The sequence below is a fragment of the Aplidium turbinatum genome, chromosome 14, assembly GCF_918807975.1.
Source record: "Aplidium turbinatum chromosome 14, kaAplTurb1.1, whole genome shotgun sequence".
NCBI lineage: Eukaryota > Metazoa > Chordata > Ascidiacea > Aplousobranchia > Polyclinidae > Aplidium > Aplidium turbinatum.
Genome location: NC_137485.1, coordinates 10,195,020 through 10,214,653, shown reverse-complemented (window position 1 = coordinate 10,214,653; position 19,634 = coordinate 10,195,020). Strand labels below are relative to the sequence as shown.

The following is a 19,634-nucleotide window of genomic DNA, read 5'->3' as shown; positions in this document are numbered from 1 at the left end:
TCGAGTGTTCACGTGATCAAAATCGTTGAAATATGCGAGGAGAGGCAACGCCAAGCTGTGCCTCACTTCAGATCAGAAAACTTCCATACACTGCATTATGCGTGCCTTTTTCTTTTGCAAAGTCGCCCAGAAATCATCATGAACGATTTAGCTACGATTTGAGGCATGCCTCAAATGTGACGTCACAGCTATGAAACCTTTTTTGTCAAGCTGGAATGCCCGCATAGTAGGCTACGTGGTATGTGACTTCTTGTAGCGTAAAGGATTGTTTCTTATAAAATTTAACTAAAATGGAGGAAGATTTAGTATCAAATCTGAGAGATTTTTAAAAACTAAACTTTCAATCCAAAGTTGAAGTCATAAATACAGGAAGACCTGTTCCAAATTTATAAGATTTGCATCAGACGACTGAACAAAAAAAAATAACTCGCAACTTTCAAAGAGATTGGTACTCGAAAAAGAAGTGGCTGTGTGGCTATGCTTTAAAAATCGCCTTTTCTGTTTCTTTTCCTGTGTCTTGTTTTGAATATCTACTCTAGTGATAATGTCTGGACTAAAGAAGGGTCTCTACAACAAAGTCACAGGTGTTTTAGTCCAAAAGGATAGGCACATGGATTTTATTTTTAATAAATGTGAAAGCATGCTGTTAATTTTTTTGCTTAGTATGATACCGTTTTTGTTGTTAAAAAATTTTATTGTGAAAATGACTTGAAAAAATTAGTGCCTCACCGCACGTCACTGTTAAGATGATGCCATTCGGAGCATACTAACTGACAATTCTCCGCAACAGCGTTGCCTGTTAACTGTTGTAATTATTGTATATTGTTTTTTGGTGTTTGTTTTTCCTGTTTGGTAGTAAATATGAAGCTATTGATTTGATGCAAACAACTAATAAAAATAATAATAATCAATATAATACAAATTAACGTATAAGTTAATATATTTAGCTTATTTCACCACACACATTTTCTTAAATGCACGATATTTGTCGGTTGATTTACTAACAATTGATCAAAATCTAAATACTTAAAGACATGTCTGAAAGTGGACACAAAAATTAGCTTTCTTGACTATCGTCCGCTTAATTTAACCAAATCTTCAACTACTGGGCGTAAAGAATGAATAGAACAAAAAGAGCAATCGTTCCGAAAATTTTTCAGTAATTTTTGCGTATTTTGAAATCCCTTTACAAAAAAAAAATTGATAAAAATGGATTTTTTTGAAGCACTTGCATGTTGCATATTAGCCTACTGTATGTGAAAGGAGATATCTTGCTTTGATGAACAACACCCACTGGTGGGTAGTATGCTACGCGACCACTTAAGGCAATGGTTCTTAACCTTTCTCCTGCTGGCACCACCTGAAACCACTAACCACATCTTGCACTCCCTTTTAAAACGAATGAAAAGTAATGGCCACCTACGATGCAGAATATTGGATAAAAACCCAGTAACCAAGCCAGCGGTTTTTAACGTCATTTAAAACTAATCTTAATAATTCAACATCTATGCACCTCTTTGGAACATGTCTCACACCCCTTAGTGATGCGTACACCCCAGGTTAAGAACCCTTGCACTAGTAGGAAGTAGGCGACTATTTCTTAAGGTAGGCCTATTGTGCCAGACACTCTGCATATTATTTTCAATTTTATTTTTTTGCAGTTAACGAGAGCCTGATTTTGGTGAGTTCCAACTCCATCTTAGGATCGTACATCTTTAAGTTTCCTGCTGTTTTAAACACGTCATCGCAAAGTCTTGAGATCACAAAACTCAAAGATGAAGAAGAAAGCAGTGATATAACGGCATTGTTTGGCGATATAAAAGAACAAAGAGTATTTTTTGTTGACACCAGGAAAGTATTGGGTGGTTGTTCTTTAGCCTATTAATTGTTTTTACTTTAAAATTACTAAGCTACACCATAGGCTGTAAAAATAAACAAGAGTTTGCTTAAGCTTTCTAAATCCATTTCAAAACTTATTAAACTACATTTTAGGAAGTTTTACCGCAGCCGCAGTTTTTTGGGATCGTATTCATTTGCAACCCAATCTTTCACCAAGCATCTAAATGGGTTAATGGGAACAGCGGCAAGCATTGCGTACGACTGGGTGACGGGAAATCTCTATTGGGCTGACGATGCCAGATCGGCCATTCTCGTGACCGATAAAACATTTAAATATATCAAAGTAGTCATCCGCATTTTGCACGAGCCCTCCCATTTGCATGTTGCGGTTCATGCCAAAAAGAGGTAAGGTTTGTTATCTTCACCTCATGTTTTACTCGTTTCCAACTTTTATAATTGCAAGTGGTGTAGTTAAAGAGACAATCAGTATAAATTACGAATAAGAACGCTACGGTCTTGTGCTGACAAAATTGCTAGCAATAAATTGCTAGAATCATTGGCAGCTGCACCCTGACAGCTAAGAGATTAGCAATACATGTACAGTTCTTGAAGCCAATCAGGACCTCTTGTCAAACTTTTATAGTTTTTGGCTGGTCCTTTGTAAAATTTGTTCATTCCTGGTGCAATCCTGCCTTGTTCTGTCGCAAAGTGTCGCATTTTTGCTGCACTTGTGGAGGACACATCACGTGATAATGTAACCGCTAGCACCGCTAGATTTTGTAATGATTTAAACCTCTTACCAACAAACAAAAGCCGAGATATGACCAGGGCTGGATTTAAGCAATGAATTTTTATTATACATAATTAAAAAATAAAAAACAAGTAAGTTACTCTAGTAATTTAAGTACCGGTAACAGAAAATTTGCAATTTTAGGCTACTCGTGCTTAATCAATTTAAGCTTTAGAAGTAGGCTAGTAGGCGTATATGCATATTAGTAATGTTCACAACACACATGTTCACAACATGACATTGTTTTGCCGATATGGTATTGGCAAGATGGGCAGTATCACGTTCACTTGGTAAAAACAAAGTTTAAACAAAAGCAATAGGTCAAACAAAAAGGAGAGCATCAAAGAGCGATAATAAATAAAACTATAAGGCCCTAGAAATTACAGTCACCCAGTTAAATTATTGTTTGTGGGCTATCTCTTTCACAACCTTTTTTTCCTTAAGAAAAAGCACATACATGTATAACATTAGCAATCTTGGTCAGATTTTTTTCTTTGGATAGTTCAAAAGAAAAAAAATCTACCCTCTGATTTTAATGGTCTCGAGCCTGTAAGTGCATGGAAAGCTTACAAAGTGTCTCTTCTTGCTTTGATTCTCTCTGTAAAAATAATCTCTGTAAAAAAATCTACCCTCTGATTTTAATGGTCTCGAGCCTGTAAGTGCATGGAAAGCTTACAAAGTGTCTCTTCTTGCTTTGATTCTCTCTGTTACTTCAACGAGCAGTTTTATTGATATGGACCCTTTCTCCTTCATAAGTTTCCTAAGGATGTACCAAATTATGGGCAGCTATGACCTTTTGTTCATTCAGACCCTTCAAATTTACTGAGTAAGTTCTGCTTAAGTTTCTTGAGCCCTCCCAGAAGGCAAGAACTACAGAAAAGTGACACGAAATACAAAAAGTGCAAAGAGTACCGTATAGCAATAAATGTTCACTTTAGGTTTTTAGCTTATCTAAATTACTATACAGACCTGCTTCAAAATGTTTTCAAGCATTAAGTAACTATTAAGTAATTACTTACTTGAATCTAGCCCTAGATAGGCTTACAACTAACGATGCTGTTTTTCTTTAATATTATCCTTTTGATGTTGGAAACCGCCATGTAAACTGGTTCAGTCAAATCGATAAAGAATTGTTGATACTTTTTGTCAAACCTAAAATTCCTAAACTGTGTTGTTGTTTTTCTTTATCTCAGGCTACTCTTCCATATAGGCCTTGAAAGAATGACTGCTAATCCACGACAGCTAACTTTTAACATCAAGGTTAGCGACATGGCTGGGAAAAATGCCACATCTGTGTATCAAACCTCATCTGTAATCAGAAGCTTTTTCATTGACTACACTGACGACAGGTAATTACTCTATAATCTGAATATCTGAATATCAGCTGGGAAGAGAAAAGAACAAATTTGAGCGTGCTAGAAAAGGATGAAACAACAAGCATTGAGTCCCCAATTATTCAAAGTCAACTCAGATGGTGCGGACATGTAGTGCGAATGCCAGATCAGCGTCTCCCTAAGCAAATGTTTTACTCGCAATTGGCTAAAGGTAAGCGTTCAGTAGGTGGACAAAAGAAGCGGTATAAAGACTCACTGAAGAGTAATCTTGAAATGTGTAACATCAATTACACAAACTGGGAGGAAACCGCAGAGGATAGGCTGCTTTGGAGATCTGCCACTCGTGAATGTGTTGCCACGTTTGAGAAGAGCAGATCTCAAAGGTTAAAAGAAAAAAGAATGCAAAGAAAAGAATGACAATCAGACCCACAACCAACTCTCCCAAAAGATCTTAAACGTACCAAATGAAACCGAACTGTTAAAGCCAGGATTGAACTCATTAGCCATTTAAGAACTCACCGTTAGCTTTTATTTTATTGCAAAGGCCATCATCCTCGAAGACGAGGGATAGCCATCATCACTTTATGTATTCGACTATTAGCTATAACTGCATCTCGAGATAAAAATAGTACCTTTAAATAATGACTAAGCTACTGTATTATGAGAGATGTTGCATTTAAATCATACCCTTGCAAGCTGGGAAACTACTATAGCGTGGAAGCTGTCAGGAGTCAGGACCATTCTGGTGGTATATAGAACGCAGCAGCAAAATAAGGACAGTAATGGAAAAGATGCAAAAAATAAACAACAAATAATAAAAGTACACTTGCAGAAATAACAAAGAAACTTAACAGTCGTTGTTTGTGTGGTAGAAATATTACATGCATTGGTATATCTGGAGGAGGAAAACTAATAACGGTCCAGCTAACGAATTCTATTTTGTGTAAATTAAAAAATATCAAACCTTAAATTTCTTCATTGTTATCGCTCATATCTTTCCATCGGTACCCGGCTTGTAAATAAAATAAATTTTACACAAATTTAGGTTGAATTTATGGAATAAAGGTCTGATTGTCTGGTTTGGTATTACTTTTACAGCATCGTTCTACAATTATGAAACAAAACAACGCGCAGTTTTCACTGAGGCTCTAATCCAGAGGTGACAAACCTGCGGCCCGCGGGCCGCATGCGGCCCGTCAAAGAATTTTGTGCGGCCTGCAAAACAATTTGACAATCGCTCATGCATTAAAGACAAAAGACATCTCAAAGCTCAAAGGCAACACGTACCTATGCGAACAGTTCTTTTCTAAAATACACTTTACAAGAAGTCGTTACAGGTCGAGGCTGACAGATGAAAATCTTAGTATGTAGTTGAGAGTTGCCACATCGTCTGTTCGACCTAATATTGAACGCTTAGTCAAACAAAAAACTTTCCAAAAATCTCACTAAGCAAAAAAATTCAATGCTTCAATGTTATTTTTTAATATTTTATGCTTCAATGCTGCATTAGATAGCTTCAGCTGTATGATTGGCATGGGCTTTTGTTTGTTGTTTGAAAAAGAAATTTCATTAACTGATTTGTTGTTTCGAAGCATAATGGTCGAAACAATTAGTCAATTTGAGCCAAAAGGATAGAGCAAAAAAAAGAAGAAATCATAGGCTACTCCATGGCTACTCATATGAAAGCAAACGCTTCGAAAATTAAACTGTCTTCATTATCAGTGCAAGTACTGTTGGTCTATCCTTTTTGCTCAAGTTGATTTGTTTTTATTTTTTACTTATTTTTTACTGTTGTGTGTTTCGATTCTGCGTAAGATAATTTCAACTGTGTGGGTTTTATTACTTTCATCTGCCGTTTGTTACTTTTCATAAATAATACCTTGAGTCGCTTCTAAAAGATTTCATAGTAGACCTAGGTTACGATTAAAAAGTTGTGTGGCCCGATAACTCATGTGTAATTGACAAAGTGGCCCGCGACCGCAAAAAGGTTCGTCACCCCTGCTCTAATAGCTTACCTTTGCATATCCCCTCATAGCGCCCCATGTTGCACACATTCAACAAAAAATTTTGAGAAACACATGACTTTTGGAGAGTAGAATGAACATTTGTAAAGAAAATGAAACAAAAAAGTGCTTTAAATTTACTCTTTATCGCCCAACGTTGCAAATATGCAACAAATTGTAGGCCCCCTGCTGAATATATGGTGTTTGTTGAAACACAACTTTTAAACTAGGTAATATTCTGAAAATTATTATATTTTCTTGGGCGCTACGGGGTTGATTGATTTGCTGCAAATAGCCTAGTAAAGTTTTTTTTTTCTGACCAAGACAGAAGACACAACCCTAAACTAAAACCATTCGAATTTGATGCGTTTGTCAGCTTCATTATTGCTTGAATGTCATTCAATTCAATTACTGTATTTGTTTTTTATGTTAACGATGCAGCAAAATATAATAAATTAACATGTCTGCAGTTACGTAAATTTACCCATGAAAGACAGTTTAGTATTTTAAAATCAACGATTTTGACAGATATACACTAAAGTAAACGCTTAGCAGATTTTGTGCATAGGACACAGCTACGATATCTTTCAAGCAATATTTTGTTGTCTATAACCCAATCCAAGTTTCCCAAAACTAAAGTACTTCTCTCTACCAAAAAAAAAAAACAATTGAATTTTCATTTTGCTGGTTCTGGCGTTGAATCACCAAGTAACCTGCAAATTATTTAAAATCACAACGTTTTTGTATATACGTAGAATCTATTGGGGTGAAAACGCTCCTCGGATTTTCCTGAATACCCAAACGAACATCATGAGCTGCAAGTTGGACGGTTCTGACGTCAAACATCACAAGACAATCCCTGGAGCTGAGACAAAGAATATAGCAGCACATCGGGTAAGCCCATGGGCATTGAGAGGATAATTTAGGTTTGGTACTAATGAGATCTTTTGGCCCCAAAGACAGCAGTGGCCGAGTGGTTAGCGCGTTGGGCTCGCAGTCGATGGCCTGCATGTTCGACTCCAGCCACCAGCACTTGCTGTTGTTTCCCTGGGCAAGAAACTGTACCATAATTGCCTCTACCCAGTGATCGATTTCGAGTAATGGGTAGTACCAAATTTAAGTCATGAGTAGAGTAGACAACCGGAAACAGACATTGCAGTCGGCTGCAGCGTGGGTCAGGTGTACGTCGGAAGGCGTACACCGATGCATAGCGCTCAAGTCCGCTTTCCCGCAATGCAGGATAAAGATAATAAAAAAAAACAAAAAAAAAACAAACAAATTAAGAAACTTCTAAGAAAAACGAACTATAGTATATCCAACGACTACGAGGTGGTTTCTTCAAGTTCCCAGGCCCCTCGGAAACGTTTCGGGCGCTTAAAATCATCCCAGATCTTGCTTAAAAGTACCCTCTGCAGCTTGCACCCCCTGTCAACACTACTGGATAAGCGTGTACATTCGTTTGTTCAAACAAATATTCGGTTTATTTGCTTTAAAGTTCTGTAAATGCTTGCTGAGTACGTCATATAGATTAAAACTTATGCAATTGAATGCACAAACAGTGGATTATTCGGCGATCAAGTAAACGTACAGTTTGACAATTTATTTCACAGACAAATTGGTTTTCATATGTACCAACCCAGTTCGCTGATTAGAATCGTCACTCGAAAGGGCGCCGGTTCGACACCGCTCAAGTGCATGCTTTTTGCATGACACTTCATGGCATACCTGAAGGTGAACATGAAGATTGGCTTCTTTGCCTTACCGTTCACTTAATATAAATCTTCAATTATCTGGTGCAAGTCTAAATACAATAAAAACATTTAATCTCTGGCGCAAATTAATGATATTCACATTCTTGTTGGTGATCAAAGTTAGCTGTATCTTTTAAACGACGTTGATGTGTTTTTACAGAATACAATTTACGTGGCTGAGCTGCAAAATCGTAGGTCTGTTGACGCATCAAGGGAATCAATGAAATATTATGTCCTCCATCATTTATCGAAGGATGGCAGTGCTTCTAAAAATGTTACATTTGACTTTGCGATTGATGGACTGACAGTTTATAGCTTGGATGAGGAAACTTCCATAGACAAAGGTTTGCTTCTTCTCTTCTTATGCGTTGGCAGCGCTAATAAACCAACGTTAGTGAGTGAGTTTGTGTCAAATAACAAACGAAGTCTGTGAGTTAGGATACTTTGCCTAGGTTACTTAACAATTGTGCATTTGGAGTCGTTTTTTGGTTGGCCTCCACATTCCACAACCCTGGGTAAAACGACGACACCTACTTTACTGTAACTACTGTTACTTTACCGATTCAAATAAACGTTTTTCATGATTGCTGTTCTAGTGAGCGCTTGGCCTTACGTTGATAGTTGGAAAGAATTTCTATTTTGTCAAATAAATATCTTTAGTGAAATGCAAAGTTTAAAACCCTACTGCTTTTTGAAAGAGTTAAGGCAAGATTGTAGCCTTCCCTCAGTTTTGTTGAGAAATTTCATATGTCACCGTGATAACATAAACTATCTCTTACTCCAGTGACCGCATAATTATTTGTATTGACTTCAGATGAACAGCCATGCTCGACTATGCCTCAATGCGACCACATATGTTTGCCCACTCGTTCCGCTAGAGTGTGCGCTTGTTCTGAAGGATTTGTGTCAAGTGATACTGGTTGCAAGACAGGTAGATCTCGGTTTATTACTTCTGGTAATCGGAAGATAAAATCCCCGCCCACGGCCCACAATCTCAGGGGACCCACATATAATAAACGTTTGCGTTTCAGTAACAACGTGTTTACCGTACTGCTTTAGACTTTATTTTGAGCAAAGGTGAAGTTGTGAATTGATAGATCTGTGTTTGCTCTTGGTTACACTTACGTTGTTTTCTGTATAAGAAACAGAAATTTAATAATTCGCACCTTTTTCTTTTGGGATTTACTCCCACATAATGTGTTGACACTGTATTTTCAACCCTGTTTTAGCATGCATGTTCTTTGCTCTCAGTTTTCTTTAGTAATCTTTTCCATCGGCGCTGTTAGAAGTGCGGTTCGGTCAATGTTTTTTCGTAAATTGTTTGGTGCAGAGTCACTTGTAGTAAGGGCTAGGGTTAGTGCACTAAAAAAACACACTATATAATCATAGGTTCTTGCCGATATGGGGCTCAAAATTATTCTGGCCACAAAGGGCTTAACATAGCACTGAATAGTATGTACGAAAGTTCGAAATGGCAAGACCTTGTCTAGTCTTTATATCTATAAGCTTAGCTCGCTAACAAGCTGCTGTGTTGGCAAATACAAAATTACTTTTTAATCGTGAAACAGAAAAAGAAACATTTTTTTCATTTTTCAAGTTTTCACATGTCTCATAGGCTACTATGTGATCTATTCGAATAAGTGAAGATGATCTAGCTGCTAGCAGACTGAAGTCAATTTTTTAGCTGTTTATGATTGAAGTGACTTGTGTGAAAATAAATTAGTTTGTTTTGGTAGGGGAGATGTGCCACCTGTGCTACGAAAACGACATTATTTTTAATAAAACACTATGCTTCAATGCAAACTACAAATTAAGCAATTGTGTTGTGAAGTTTAGTCAATGTTTCATAACATGAAATCAAAACAGTTACAAATTTAATATTTTTTGTCATTAAAACATATCAGTCAACTGTCCCATAGGTTGCTTACATAGATGACCACTGGAACAAGTGAGTGTGTCCTATGGAACATTTTGTTAGATACATCAATTGCATATTAAAGGCATGGTGGAAGAATATAGACTCAGGAAAGAAAGAGCAAAGTTTATATTCTCAGTTATCATCAATAAAAAAAACTTTTTCTTTTCAGACATGATAAAATAGGACAATTTAAAGCTTTAGCAAAATAAATTCTAAAAAAGAAACCCTTTTTCCATAAATTACTGCAAAGTGTAGCATAAAAATCCATTTCAAGCTTATAGAAAGTAAAACAGTAGCTTATCCTATAGTATGCTGAGTAAAAATACTTTTCAAGCAAAACAATTGCTTTCAGACTGGAATGACCTACAGAATATGTCCTAAAACTAATCGATTGCATTGTCCCATTGGTTATTTATCCACCATTTTGTGTTTAATTTGCGTGAATACCTATCACAGTGAAATGTGTAGTTTTCTGTAGCGATAACTTTTGAACTAACCACATGACTTAAAATTTTATGCCAAGTCCCAAATGTTACAACTGCTGACCATATTTAAATTTATTCTGAGAGCAGAAAAAAAAGCAATTAACTGGTCTCATCACTTAAGTACACAGCACACTGGTAAACGACACTGTTGAGATAGAATTTTAATTCCGATTTCTAAGACATAAACTTCGCTTCTTATTTACGTATACAAAAATAATGCGCTATTCAATAGGTGCCACATCTCCCCTACCGTATTAATTTTTTATTTTTTTCTTGTAATTTGACGACATTCCTTGTAACTGTAGCCATCATATTTTTAATCTAATCATATATCGATAGCCTAATTCTAAATTGCTTTCAGAACTAATAGAAGACGACTTTGTGCTTGTTGTTGATGTGGCCGAAAAGAGAATCTTCCAATTTTCAACTTCAAGTCAAGCATTGAACTATTCTGTTCTTCCTATTGGTTTGTTCGGTGTAATGAATAGGCTACCTAGAAAAACTGTTAGTTGCTTTACATAGGCCTATATTACTTATTTTTACTTTTAATATTTACACAATAGGCTATGCGTCGCATATATTAAAATTCAGACTGTTTTTTTTTCCAGAATTTTCATCAAATATAACAGATATAGCAATAAATGAAAAGAGCCGATGGCTGTATTGGGTAGATGGCACCAACTCAGAAGTTTACCGATCTTCCTTGAATGGTTCAAATATCATGAAAATTATGGATGGCAGAAATGGTTAATTTGTAACTAGTAAAACTATTCTTAGTTTTGTCAAAACAATGTCTTTTTTACATTGCTTAGCTTATTGTTAACCCCGTAAATATGCTGTAGGTGCAAGCTTTGGTTAGTGAGTAGTTAAAACCCCGTAGCGCTCCATGTTGCATATATGCAACAAGGGTTTTTAGAAAGCGCGTGACTTCGGGAGAGTAGAATGAGTATTTGTGAAGAAAATGAGACAAAAGTACTTTCAATTGACCCTTTGCAGCCTAATGTTACTAATTTGCAACAAATGCAACAAGTTACACTTCTAAATATTCTATGTTGGTTGTACTACACCTTTAAGAAAAAATCCAAACACTTGAATTTTTTATTGGGCGCAACGGGGGCCTGATTTGCTTCACCTTGCAAGCTTTTGCCGACCTTGACAATTGCTTGTGCCGTTCCAGAGTATCAGTGTGACTAAAAATCTGCAAACTATGCCACGTAAAGTCGCATTTTCCGGTATAGCTTAGTCATGCAGATATGTTAAATAAAGAAGTTTATTAATGCCAAAAGAGTGACGCTCTGCTACCATGTCGATAAAAAGCAACTTGCTACCGCTCCCACTACTCGGATCAAAAGTAGCGCGCTCTCTACTTCTACGCGCAGCTTTTGTCTTTAACTAACACTGAAAAGCTCTATTCAAGTACCTAGTGAATTCAAAATGATTTTGAAAATGTTTCAGTACAACATTCTCTTACATTACTATTTCAACGGCATCATGAAAAACATGGTCTAGGTGAAATTTCATGTTTATACTCCAGTGTTTCCATTAAAAATCTCTTAAAACGATTCATTTTTTTATTATTTTAAATTGGAAAGTAGTGGGTAGTGGAAGTACGACAAGCAAATGTAGTATTTATCCGCTGCATTGAGGAAAAGATAATGTCGCTAATGCAGCCGCTACTTCAACAAAAATGTAACGGTGCGAGCAGTGGTGCTGCAAAAGTAGCGTGTTACTGCCCGCCTCTGGCTAAAACGCTGTCTCTATTTTGAAGTGAAAAGTCTGGAAATTGATCCATTCACTGGAAACGTGTACTTTGTTGATGACGACACAAAATCAATAAACGTCATGGATGACGGAGGTCGACATGTCCGGACCCTGATGATGCCTGTGCATGATGCAACAAACTCTTCGAACATACGAGCAATTGCCCTGGACAATTTAAACAAGTGAAACCAAACGTTAATTAGTTTACACAGTTTTGGCAAGATTAGGCTACATGTACTTGTCAAACTTCATATCAGGTTGTATACAATAGTGCGCCAAACGAGATAAGTAGTGACAAGGGGTCTTAACGGGAAGCAGCATTGGAGCAAAAAAAAAATCTAAAAAGGTTACCAAAACAAGGGGGGCAATTTTCTGAAGGCAAGAATTTGAGAGTCGTCAAATAATTCTGACAACGTGATTTCGTATCTTTGTGGCACTACAAAAATGTGCTCTTTGTCACGATTCTAAACTGGTTTAAGGTTCACTTAAAGTTGATTTAGGTTCATATATTGGATCGATTATAATGGAACTCTTGAAACTGGTCAGTTGAGAAGAATGTCGTTTGATGGCTCCAGCCAACAATTAATAATAGGTTCATTGCTATCTCCAACAGCGCTTTCCATAGATGACCAAAGTAAGTGGAACGTTAACTGTACAACATCTAGCGCCCTTTGAAAGGTGGGCTATTTACAACAAAAACTTCAAGCCTAGAATTTGTATTACTTACAACTATATTTGGAATGATGCCGCAGGCTATGTGGGTAACGGAGATGTTTTAATATTTTGAATCCTTTTCTGCTTTACTCATTTTGGTATAGGCTACAAATTTTTTTAAAGATAGCTTTAATCAAGTTTCACCAACTGCTCAGTTTGGTTCGGTTTATCCTTTTGTTACCTTTTTTTATCGGCTTGTTAAGTTACCAACTTCTTCATCTATGAAACGCTTGGTCTAATTTAAATTAAATTTACTTTAAAACAACAAATTAAAAGCAGTTTTGTGTGTGGTACTATTTTAAAAGGTAGTTTATTGTAATGATGTTTTGAATGTGATTAGGAGGCAGCTTATTCATCAACAACGCGGTGAAAGATTTTCAAATAGGAGAAGTTCCCCTGAAGAGGATAAACATAACTGATATGTCTTATTCTCAATTTGAGAAGATAACCATTCATCACAAAGAATTTTCAAGCCCGAGAATTATTGAGTACGTTGATTTTTTAGTTCTCATCTTATAGTTTATTATAGCCTAAAGGGAAAAATGTGTATAAATCAAAGGAATAAGCATTGCGCACTAACTCCCCAAAAAATTACCAAATTTAAATATGCATGAGTCGTCAGACGTTTCAATAAGTCGTTAGACTTTTTAATAAGTTGTTAGATTTTCCATTTTTATGGGTGTATTTTGACAGGATGCACCTAGTTGGGAATTCTGAACTGTACCTTACAGGAAACGAGCTGAGTTTTTTAAAGTTGGATTTGGATAAAGAAAATTTGCATGGTCTCAGCACCGAACACATTGAAATTCATTTCTACCAACCACGTTACTTTGCTGTGTTTTCGTCTTCCCGTTGGGACTTTCTGAGTAAGTTGTGGTAGGGTTGATAGAAACAATTTTTTTTGATTGGAATGAATTTTCCAATGAATTCAATTGTAGCGAGTTTTGTCAGAGCTTTGCAAAAAATAAATTATATCGAACGAAATGAAACTTTGGCGCTGAAACAAAATATTTTCGTTTGTGCTGAACGCTCGTATACCTGAACGTATCTTTAGTGCACGTTACAGTTGGTGTTTTGACCGGTGGACAATTTAAACATAGGACGATTTTCCTCATGAATCAGCTGACTGTAGTCATTGTAATTCTTGGTAGCCACTTTAACAAGGAAAAATTCTGCCACTGCAATTGACTAGAATGCACTGCCAACCAATCATAAGCTACGTTTTCTATGACGTGGAAAAGAGCGAAAAGAAGATGATACAAAGCAAATCAAGCGATGGATTTTCTGTCAACTGGTTGGCTTAGGGGTTAGGGTTAGGGCTAGAAAGTAGTTATTTCATTGACGCGGGTTCGATTCCCACCACTGCTATTGCTCTTTTTTCTTCTGTAATTAACAAACAAAGTTCAAAACAAGCATTAACTCTCTGGCTGAGTGCTAGAAAGGTCACAATTGGACGGTAGCCTCTTATAACATGTTCTGATTGGTTGGCGGTTGCATTGTAGTCATTCGCAGTGGCAGAATTTCTACTTGTTAAAGTGGCTACCGTAATTCTTCTGGAACTCAGCCAGATGATTGATTCTTGCTTTAAAGGGCGGGGAAACCCAAATTAACTTTTTGCGAGTTTTTTGTTTCAGCGTGATGTCATTGTGTACAACATGCGTTTTAGCAAAAAAAAATCCAAATTTTGTTGCCCTCGTCTCGCTAAGGCCGCTTTTGTTTGATACCCGTTTGCGAGGTCTTGCGCGCATCAAGCTGTGATGCTGTTCGCTGTGACGTCACAAGGTACATACAGTTGTGGCCAAAATTTTAAGACCAGACTTGATTTATGACCATTTTTGCATTACTTCAAAATACTGCATCATATATTGTTTCAGTTGCATCATCTTTATGCATCATCTTATATCTGATGCAGTATTTTGAAGTAATGCAAAAATCGTCATAAATCAAGTCTGGTCTTAAACTTTTGGCCACAACTATATGTACCTTGTGACGTCACAGCGAACAGCATCACAGCTTGATGCGCAACGAGACCTTGCAAACGGGTATCAAACAAAAGCGGCCTTAGCGAGACGAGGGCAACAAAATTTGGATTTTTTTTTGCTAAAACGCATGTTGTACACAATGACATCACGCTGAAACAAAAAACTCGCAAAGTTAATTTGGGTTTCCCCGCCCTTTAAACTTTGTTTGGGTAATTAAAGAAGAAAAAACAGTAATGGCAAGGGCGGAATTCGAACCCACGTCCCACGTCATTGAAATTACCTCCTCAACCCTAACTCTCAAACTGCTGGCCACGCAGCCAACGGCGAATGGTTCACTTAATCTAGTTTCTAACTTATCTAAATGTTTCGAGAAGAGCGCTCACAATATCACGGACATGTACCCCTCCATCTGCAGCAGCGACCTACAGATTAAAAACACACTTCTCGTTAGGCATTCCTTCATACTTTTGCTGTTGCAATCACTAATCTGGTTGAATGCTTTGAATCACTACTCTGGTTTGACGGCACCTAAAACGTTTTTTTTTACCCAGCTAACTCGTACAATTTTATTTTCAATCAGACTAAAAAACATTCAATTAATTTAATTTTGGATTAGACAACACAATAAGTCAATAAGTAGGTCACAAATAAGTTATAGAATTGTAATCTTATAAAACATTTCAGGCCAATTTCCAAGCCCATGTACCAATCGCACCACCCAATGCAATGAGCTGTGCTTGGACACATCACAAATCACTGGAGGATGCGTCTGTGGCGATGGAAAAAGCGTTAACAACTGCAAAAACATCTATACAACACCATTGCAAGGTCGGTATGGCTAGCTTGCCATTTTCTAAGATTTATATCTTTTTACATTCTTCGTCAACTTTTCACAAACAATTTGCTTAAATCATTTCATGTGAAAAAAGAAACATAATGTGATTCAACAAAAACAACCTGTTGAAAAAATCTAAATGAATGAGCAAAGATGGTCACTGGTCACAGTGATGTTGATGATGCTTTCTTAGTTTGGCTTTTGATATCTCGGCGATTGGACTACAATTGGACTACGACGGATTGATATCACACGGATTGGAATTTTAATTTCTATTTAATTTTAAGAATTTGAAGGAGATCAAATCAGGTTTGGGGTAAAAGTTGTTTTTTGTGAGAGTAAAATTAAAGAAACCTGTCAGGCTCCAAGATTGGCAACACAGCAAGTTCTTTTGAGGCATTATGACGTCATCGGTGTCAAATTGCATTACAAGGTCACTAGATATTCAATGATTGGCGGTTGTTCCCGACAATTTTCACCAAATCAAACGTCATATAAAAACCGTTATGGTCTACTTAACCTAGCTGGCATCTTACGTCATGGAAATTGCTAGAAAATGTCCAAATATTGCACCATCGGTCGTAAGACCTGATGAAATATTGCATCAGCCGCTTTGAACAACGGTTTGAATTGCGTGACAATGTCTTTCATTATTGCGTCACAGTTACTGTGTACGTGCATTTGAGATATCGCAAATTATTCTAGTCATTCGTAAAATTGTTTGTTGGAAGTCAGTCGCATATTTAACTGTTTGCTTGGTGCTTGCTAGCTGGACAAATTTTCCGTCTTTTATCTAAGTAGTTTGTTCTGTAGTGACAGTTTTTTAGAGGTGTACGGCGTTGCATCTCGATTTCGATAGCCGCGGGCTAATTTTACAGAAATACAAGTTTGAATAGACGTTTCAAAGGAGTGTTTCTTGTTCGGTCATTACATTCAGACGAACGGATTCGGGAATCTTATGTTACAATTTTCCCACAAAGAGATTATGGTTTACCGCTGTGACCAGCGGTGAAAGTGGAAGCAAAAGAAGCTTAAAATGACTGCAGATCCATAGAGCCGTTGAGAGGATTCTCGAGCCCCAATAAAAACACTTCTTAGAAAAAAACAGTATATGTAAAAAATACGCGGAAGTTTTTTCAAGTTTCCGCGCCTCTCCGAAAGGTTACGAGCCCCTAAAATTATTCCGGGCCCTGGTCCAGAAGTACCCCTGAGCCCTGGGAACCCCTGTCAACGCTACTGCAGATCCATATACAAGCAAAAATGCTTCTACACCTCTAAAAATGAAATGTAGTCCTAATCAAAATCAGTAACATCATGATATTTTCCTGCAGGTAAAGCTCTCGTTATCTTATTATCTTTGTCAGTATCGCAACCGTGTTCTAATTTTCACAGTTTGGGTATCATGAACATGCAGTGGTTCTCAAACTTTTTCAGCTTGTGGCACATTAGAAAAAATATAAAACGCACGCGGCACACTTACAAAAGAAGAAAAGTTGCTTTAAAAAAAATATTTTCATGTGTCAATGCGATGGATGTGCTTGTTTATACCAATATAGGCTTCGACTGAAACGAGGTTGCATTGTTGACAAACATATACCCGGATTTCATCGTCAATTCCAAGCAGTCTCTCTCGTTTACAGCTTTTAATTTCAGTCAAAACAGAAAAGCCATGTTCACATAGCCATGAAGATGCAAATGGCAATATAATTTTGATTGCTTTTGCACCGATCATGAAATAGAAATTGGAAGCAGACAGCCAAAACGCATCCAAGTTTTTTTTGTGGAAACAGCGTTTGAAAAAATGGTTGTTTCGTAAATCAATGAGCTGTTCTTCTTCTGCAGAAAGATTGCTTGATTTATTGCTTCCAAATGGTGGGAAGTAATGTTAGCAATAGCAATAGCTAACATAGCAGCCCAATAGTGACGTGGTAATTACCCTGCTGCATCGGCAATGCCATAATTGGTTTCATCGTCACATGTGCTTATTTATCATCTATTGAAGGAGTTAAAGCGCTTTTAAGTCGCATGCTTGTCTGAATGGCTTATTTTAAATATTCATACAGTTCTTTTCCAAAATTTCAAAAAGATTCGCGGCACACTTGAGAATCTGTGGCGGCACACTAGTGTGCCGCGGCACACAGTTTGAGAATCACTGATGTATAGTGTTGATGTCATTTTGTATCTACGAAGAAAACTTCAAAAAAGCATATGTAGTGTTTTATCAACGTAAATTTAAATTGAAGACTGGCTAAATTATGCATTTATTTTATGTATGTATTTTTGTGAGGTAAAAGAGCATAACCGAATTCCGAATACTACTTTGTAAAAAGTTTTTTAACTTTTTGTATGATCATTGATCACCCAACTGCGGAGTACGTGCAGTAAACTTTCAATGAATTCTAAGCAATTTTACCCGTGATGTCGAGTCGTTACCTTACTATACTGTGATAGATCTGATTTGAAGAAACGTCTTTTTATGGTCAGATAGAGTATATTATGGTCGATTGATTGATGAAGATTTTTTTTGTAGATGTACCCAGAATTGAACTTTTTCTTTAAATAAACATCAAATTAAAACTTTATTGTTTGTTTTAGATGCGATCGGTGCTGGAGCCATTGTCGGAATAATTTTTGGAGTTCTTGCGTTTCTTTTTATCACATTTTTTGTTATGTAAGTGGAGAAAACGTAGCCTATGCATTGTCACTATGGTGATACTGACTTGCTTGCTATTGATTCATATGCTCTCTTCACCGATTAACTTAGTTTATAAAATCAACTTTTGTCCTGTAACTTTCAATTTAGCACGACAAAGTGCAAACTGAAAAGTTTTAAGTTTATTTCTGTTCGAAACTTACAGGTTATATTTCAAAATCATTCAAACCCATGTTGTGCTTCATTGGAAGTCAAAATTTCTTCGTTTTGTTCAAATTAAGTTTCAAAATTGATAAGTCAAAGCTAATTCAAATGAGACAGCCTAATCAGAAACCATAATCATAAATCGTCTCCTTCAACTTGCAATTCTTTTCGAGCTTGACTTTCCTGACAATTTGGATACGTTTCAATTCAATGTTAGTCCAAGTGGGGCTATGTCACAACGACAATGTTTATCAAAATATTCTTTTACAGTCGAACGATAAATCGCAAAAAGAAGAAAACAACCGAAAACGGCCAATTTGAAAATCCTATAAATTTTTGAACGTGAAAGACCAAGGTTGCCAACACTGTCATGAATATCTAATTGGACCATGCCAAGACTTAGGATGTCAATCTAATTATTGGCCTACTTAATGCTAATGTAGCTTACTTGTATTACTGTTGACTATTCGTGACTTAAATTGTTTTCCTCCAACGCACAATAAGTCGTAAGTCTTAAATATGTACCTTGGTATAGGATATGATCCTGTTTTCAATTTAGTTGAGGAACATATTACCTTTAGCACAAAAACTAGTGATGGTCGTTGAATGTAGAGAGTTCCAGCGCCTACCTGGAGGACAGCAGCGACTGAAATCAAGACGCCCATTTGTGCCCGCCGCACGACAGCTTCTGAACAACATTGAAGATCTTGGAATAAGTGCGGCACACTGGACGAACTACACATGGAACATGGAGTGGCAAAACAACACCTCCCGACTCCGTGATTTCCTACCCGACGTCGATCCCCACCCTCCGGGAATGTCCCTCGCAAGACTTGCGTGGGTCCGGCTTAACCGCTTACGAACCGGCGTCGGTCGCTTTCGTTCAGACATGTGCAATTGGGGCCTGGCTCCCTCACCGGGATGCGAGTGTGGCGCCACAGACCAGACAGTAGATCATGTCGTCCATGACTGCCCAATCCATCAACCACCACATGGAGCGCTTGGACTGAAGGCCCTGGATGACGAAACTGTCGAGTGGCTGATGACATCATGCCCAAACATATAGTTCAGAAGAACAGCTAATACGACGAAGAAGAATGTAGAGAGTGTAGACCACTAGTGTAGCCTGCAAGTGTTTGAATTCAGAACAATGTAGCCTATAGCCCATATGCACTGCAGCACCTATCAAGGTTTGTCACTTATAAGCTTTTACTGTGGTAATATCGATTGCGTTTTACTGCCAAAGTTGAAACAACAAAAAATGTAAACATTAACTCGTGAATTTTTCTGAGTTTTAAAACTGGCCTCAAGCATATAGCCTACTTTAGAATTTTCTACCATTACGTTTTTCAGAGCTATATTGCA

General features: G+C 37.1%; 1 protein-coding gene across 1 annotated transcript; it reads left to right on the top strand.

Annotated features, from left to right (window-relative positions):
- The first annotated feature begins 1,718 nt into the window (after positions 1-1,718).
- On the top strand, positions 1,719-18,666 carry LOC145783378 (low-density lipoprotein receptor-related protein 1-like). Its single transcript, XM_082595234.1, has 15 exons — positions 1,719-1,855; positions 1,997-2,244; positions 3,823-3,978; positions 6,722-6,860; positions 7,878-8,061; positions 8,532-8,648; positions 10,482-10,586; positions 10,729-10,866; positions 11,889-12,063; positions 12,382-12,515; positions 12,936-13,083; positions 13,289-13,461; positions 15,262-15,405; positions 18,008-18,083; positions 18,540-18,666. The coding sequence occupies exons 2-15, from the start codon at positions 2,072-2,074 to the stop codon at positions 18,607-18,609; spliced, it is 1,932 nt and encodes a 643-aa protein (XP_082451360.1). The 5' UTR covers positions 1,719-1,855; positions 1,997-2,071; the 3' UTR covers positions 18,610-18,666.
- Positions 18,667-19,634: the final 968 nt, after the last annotated feature.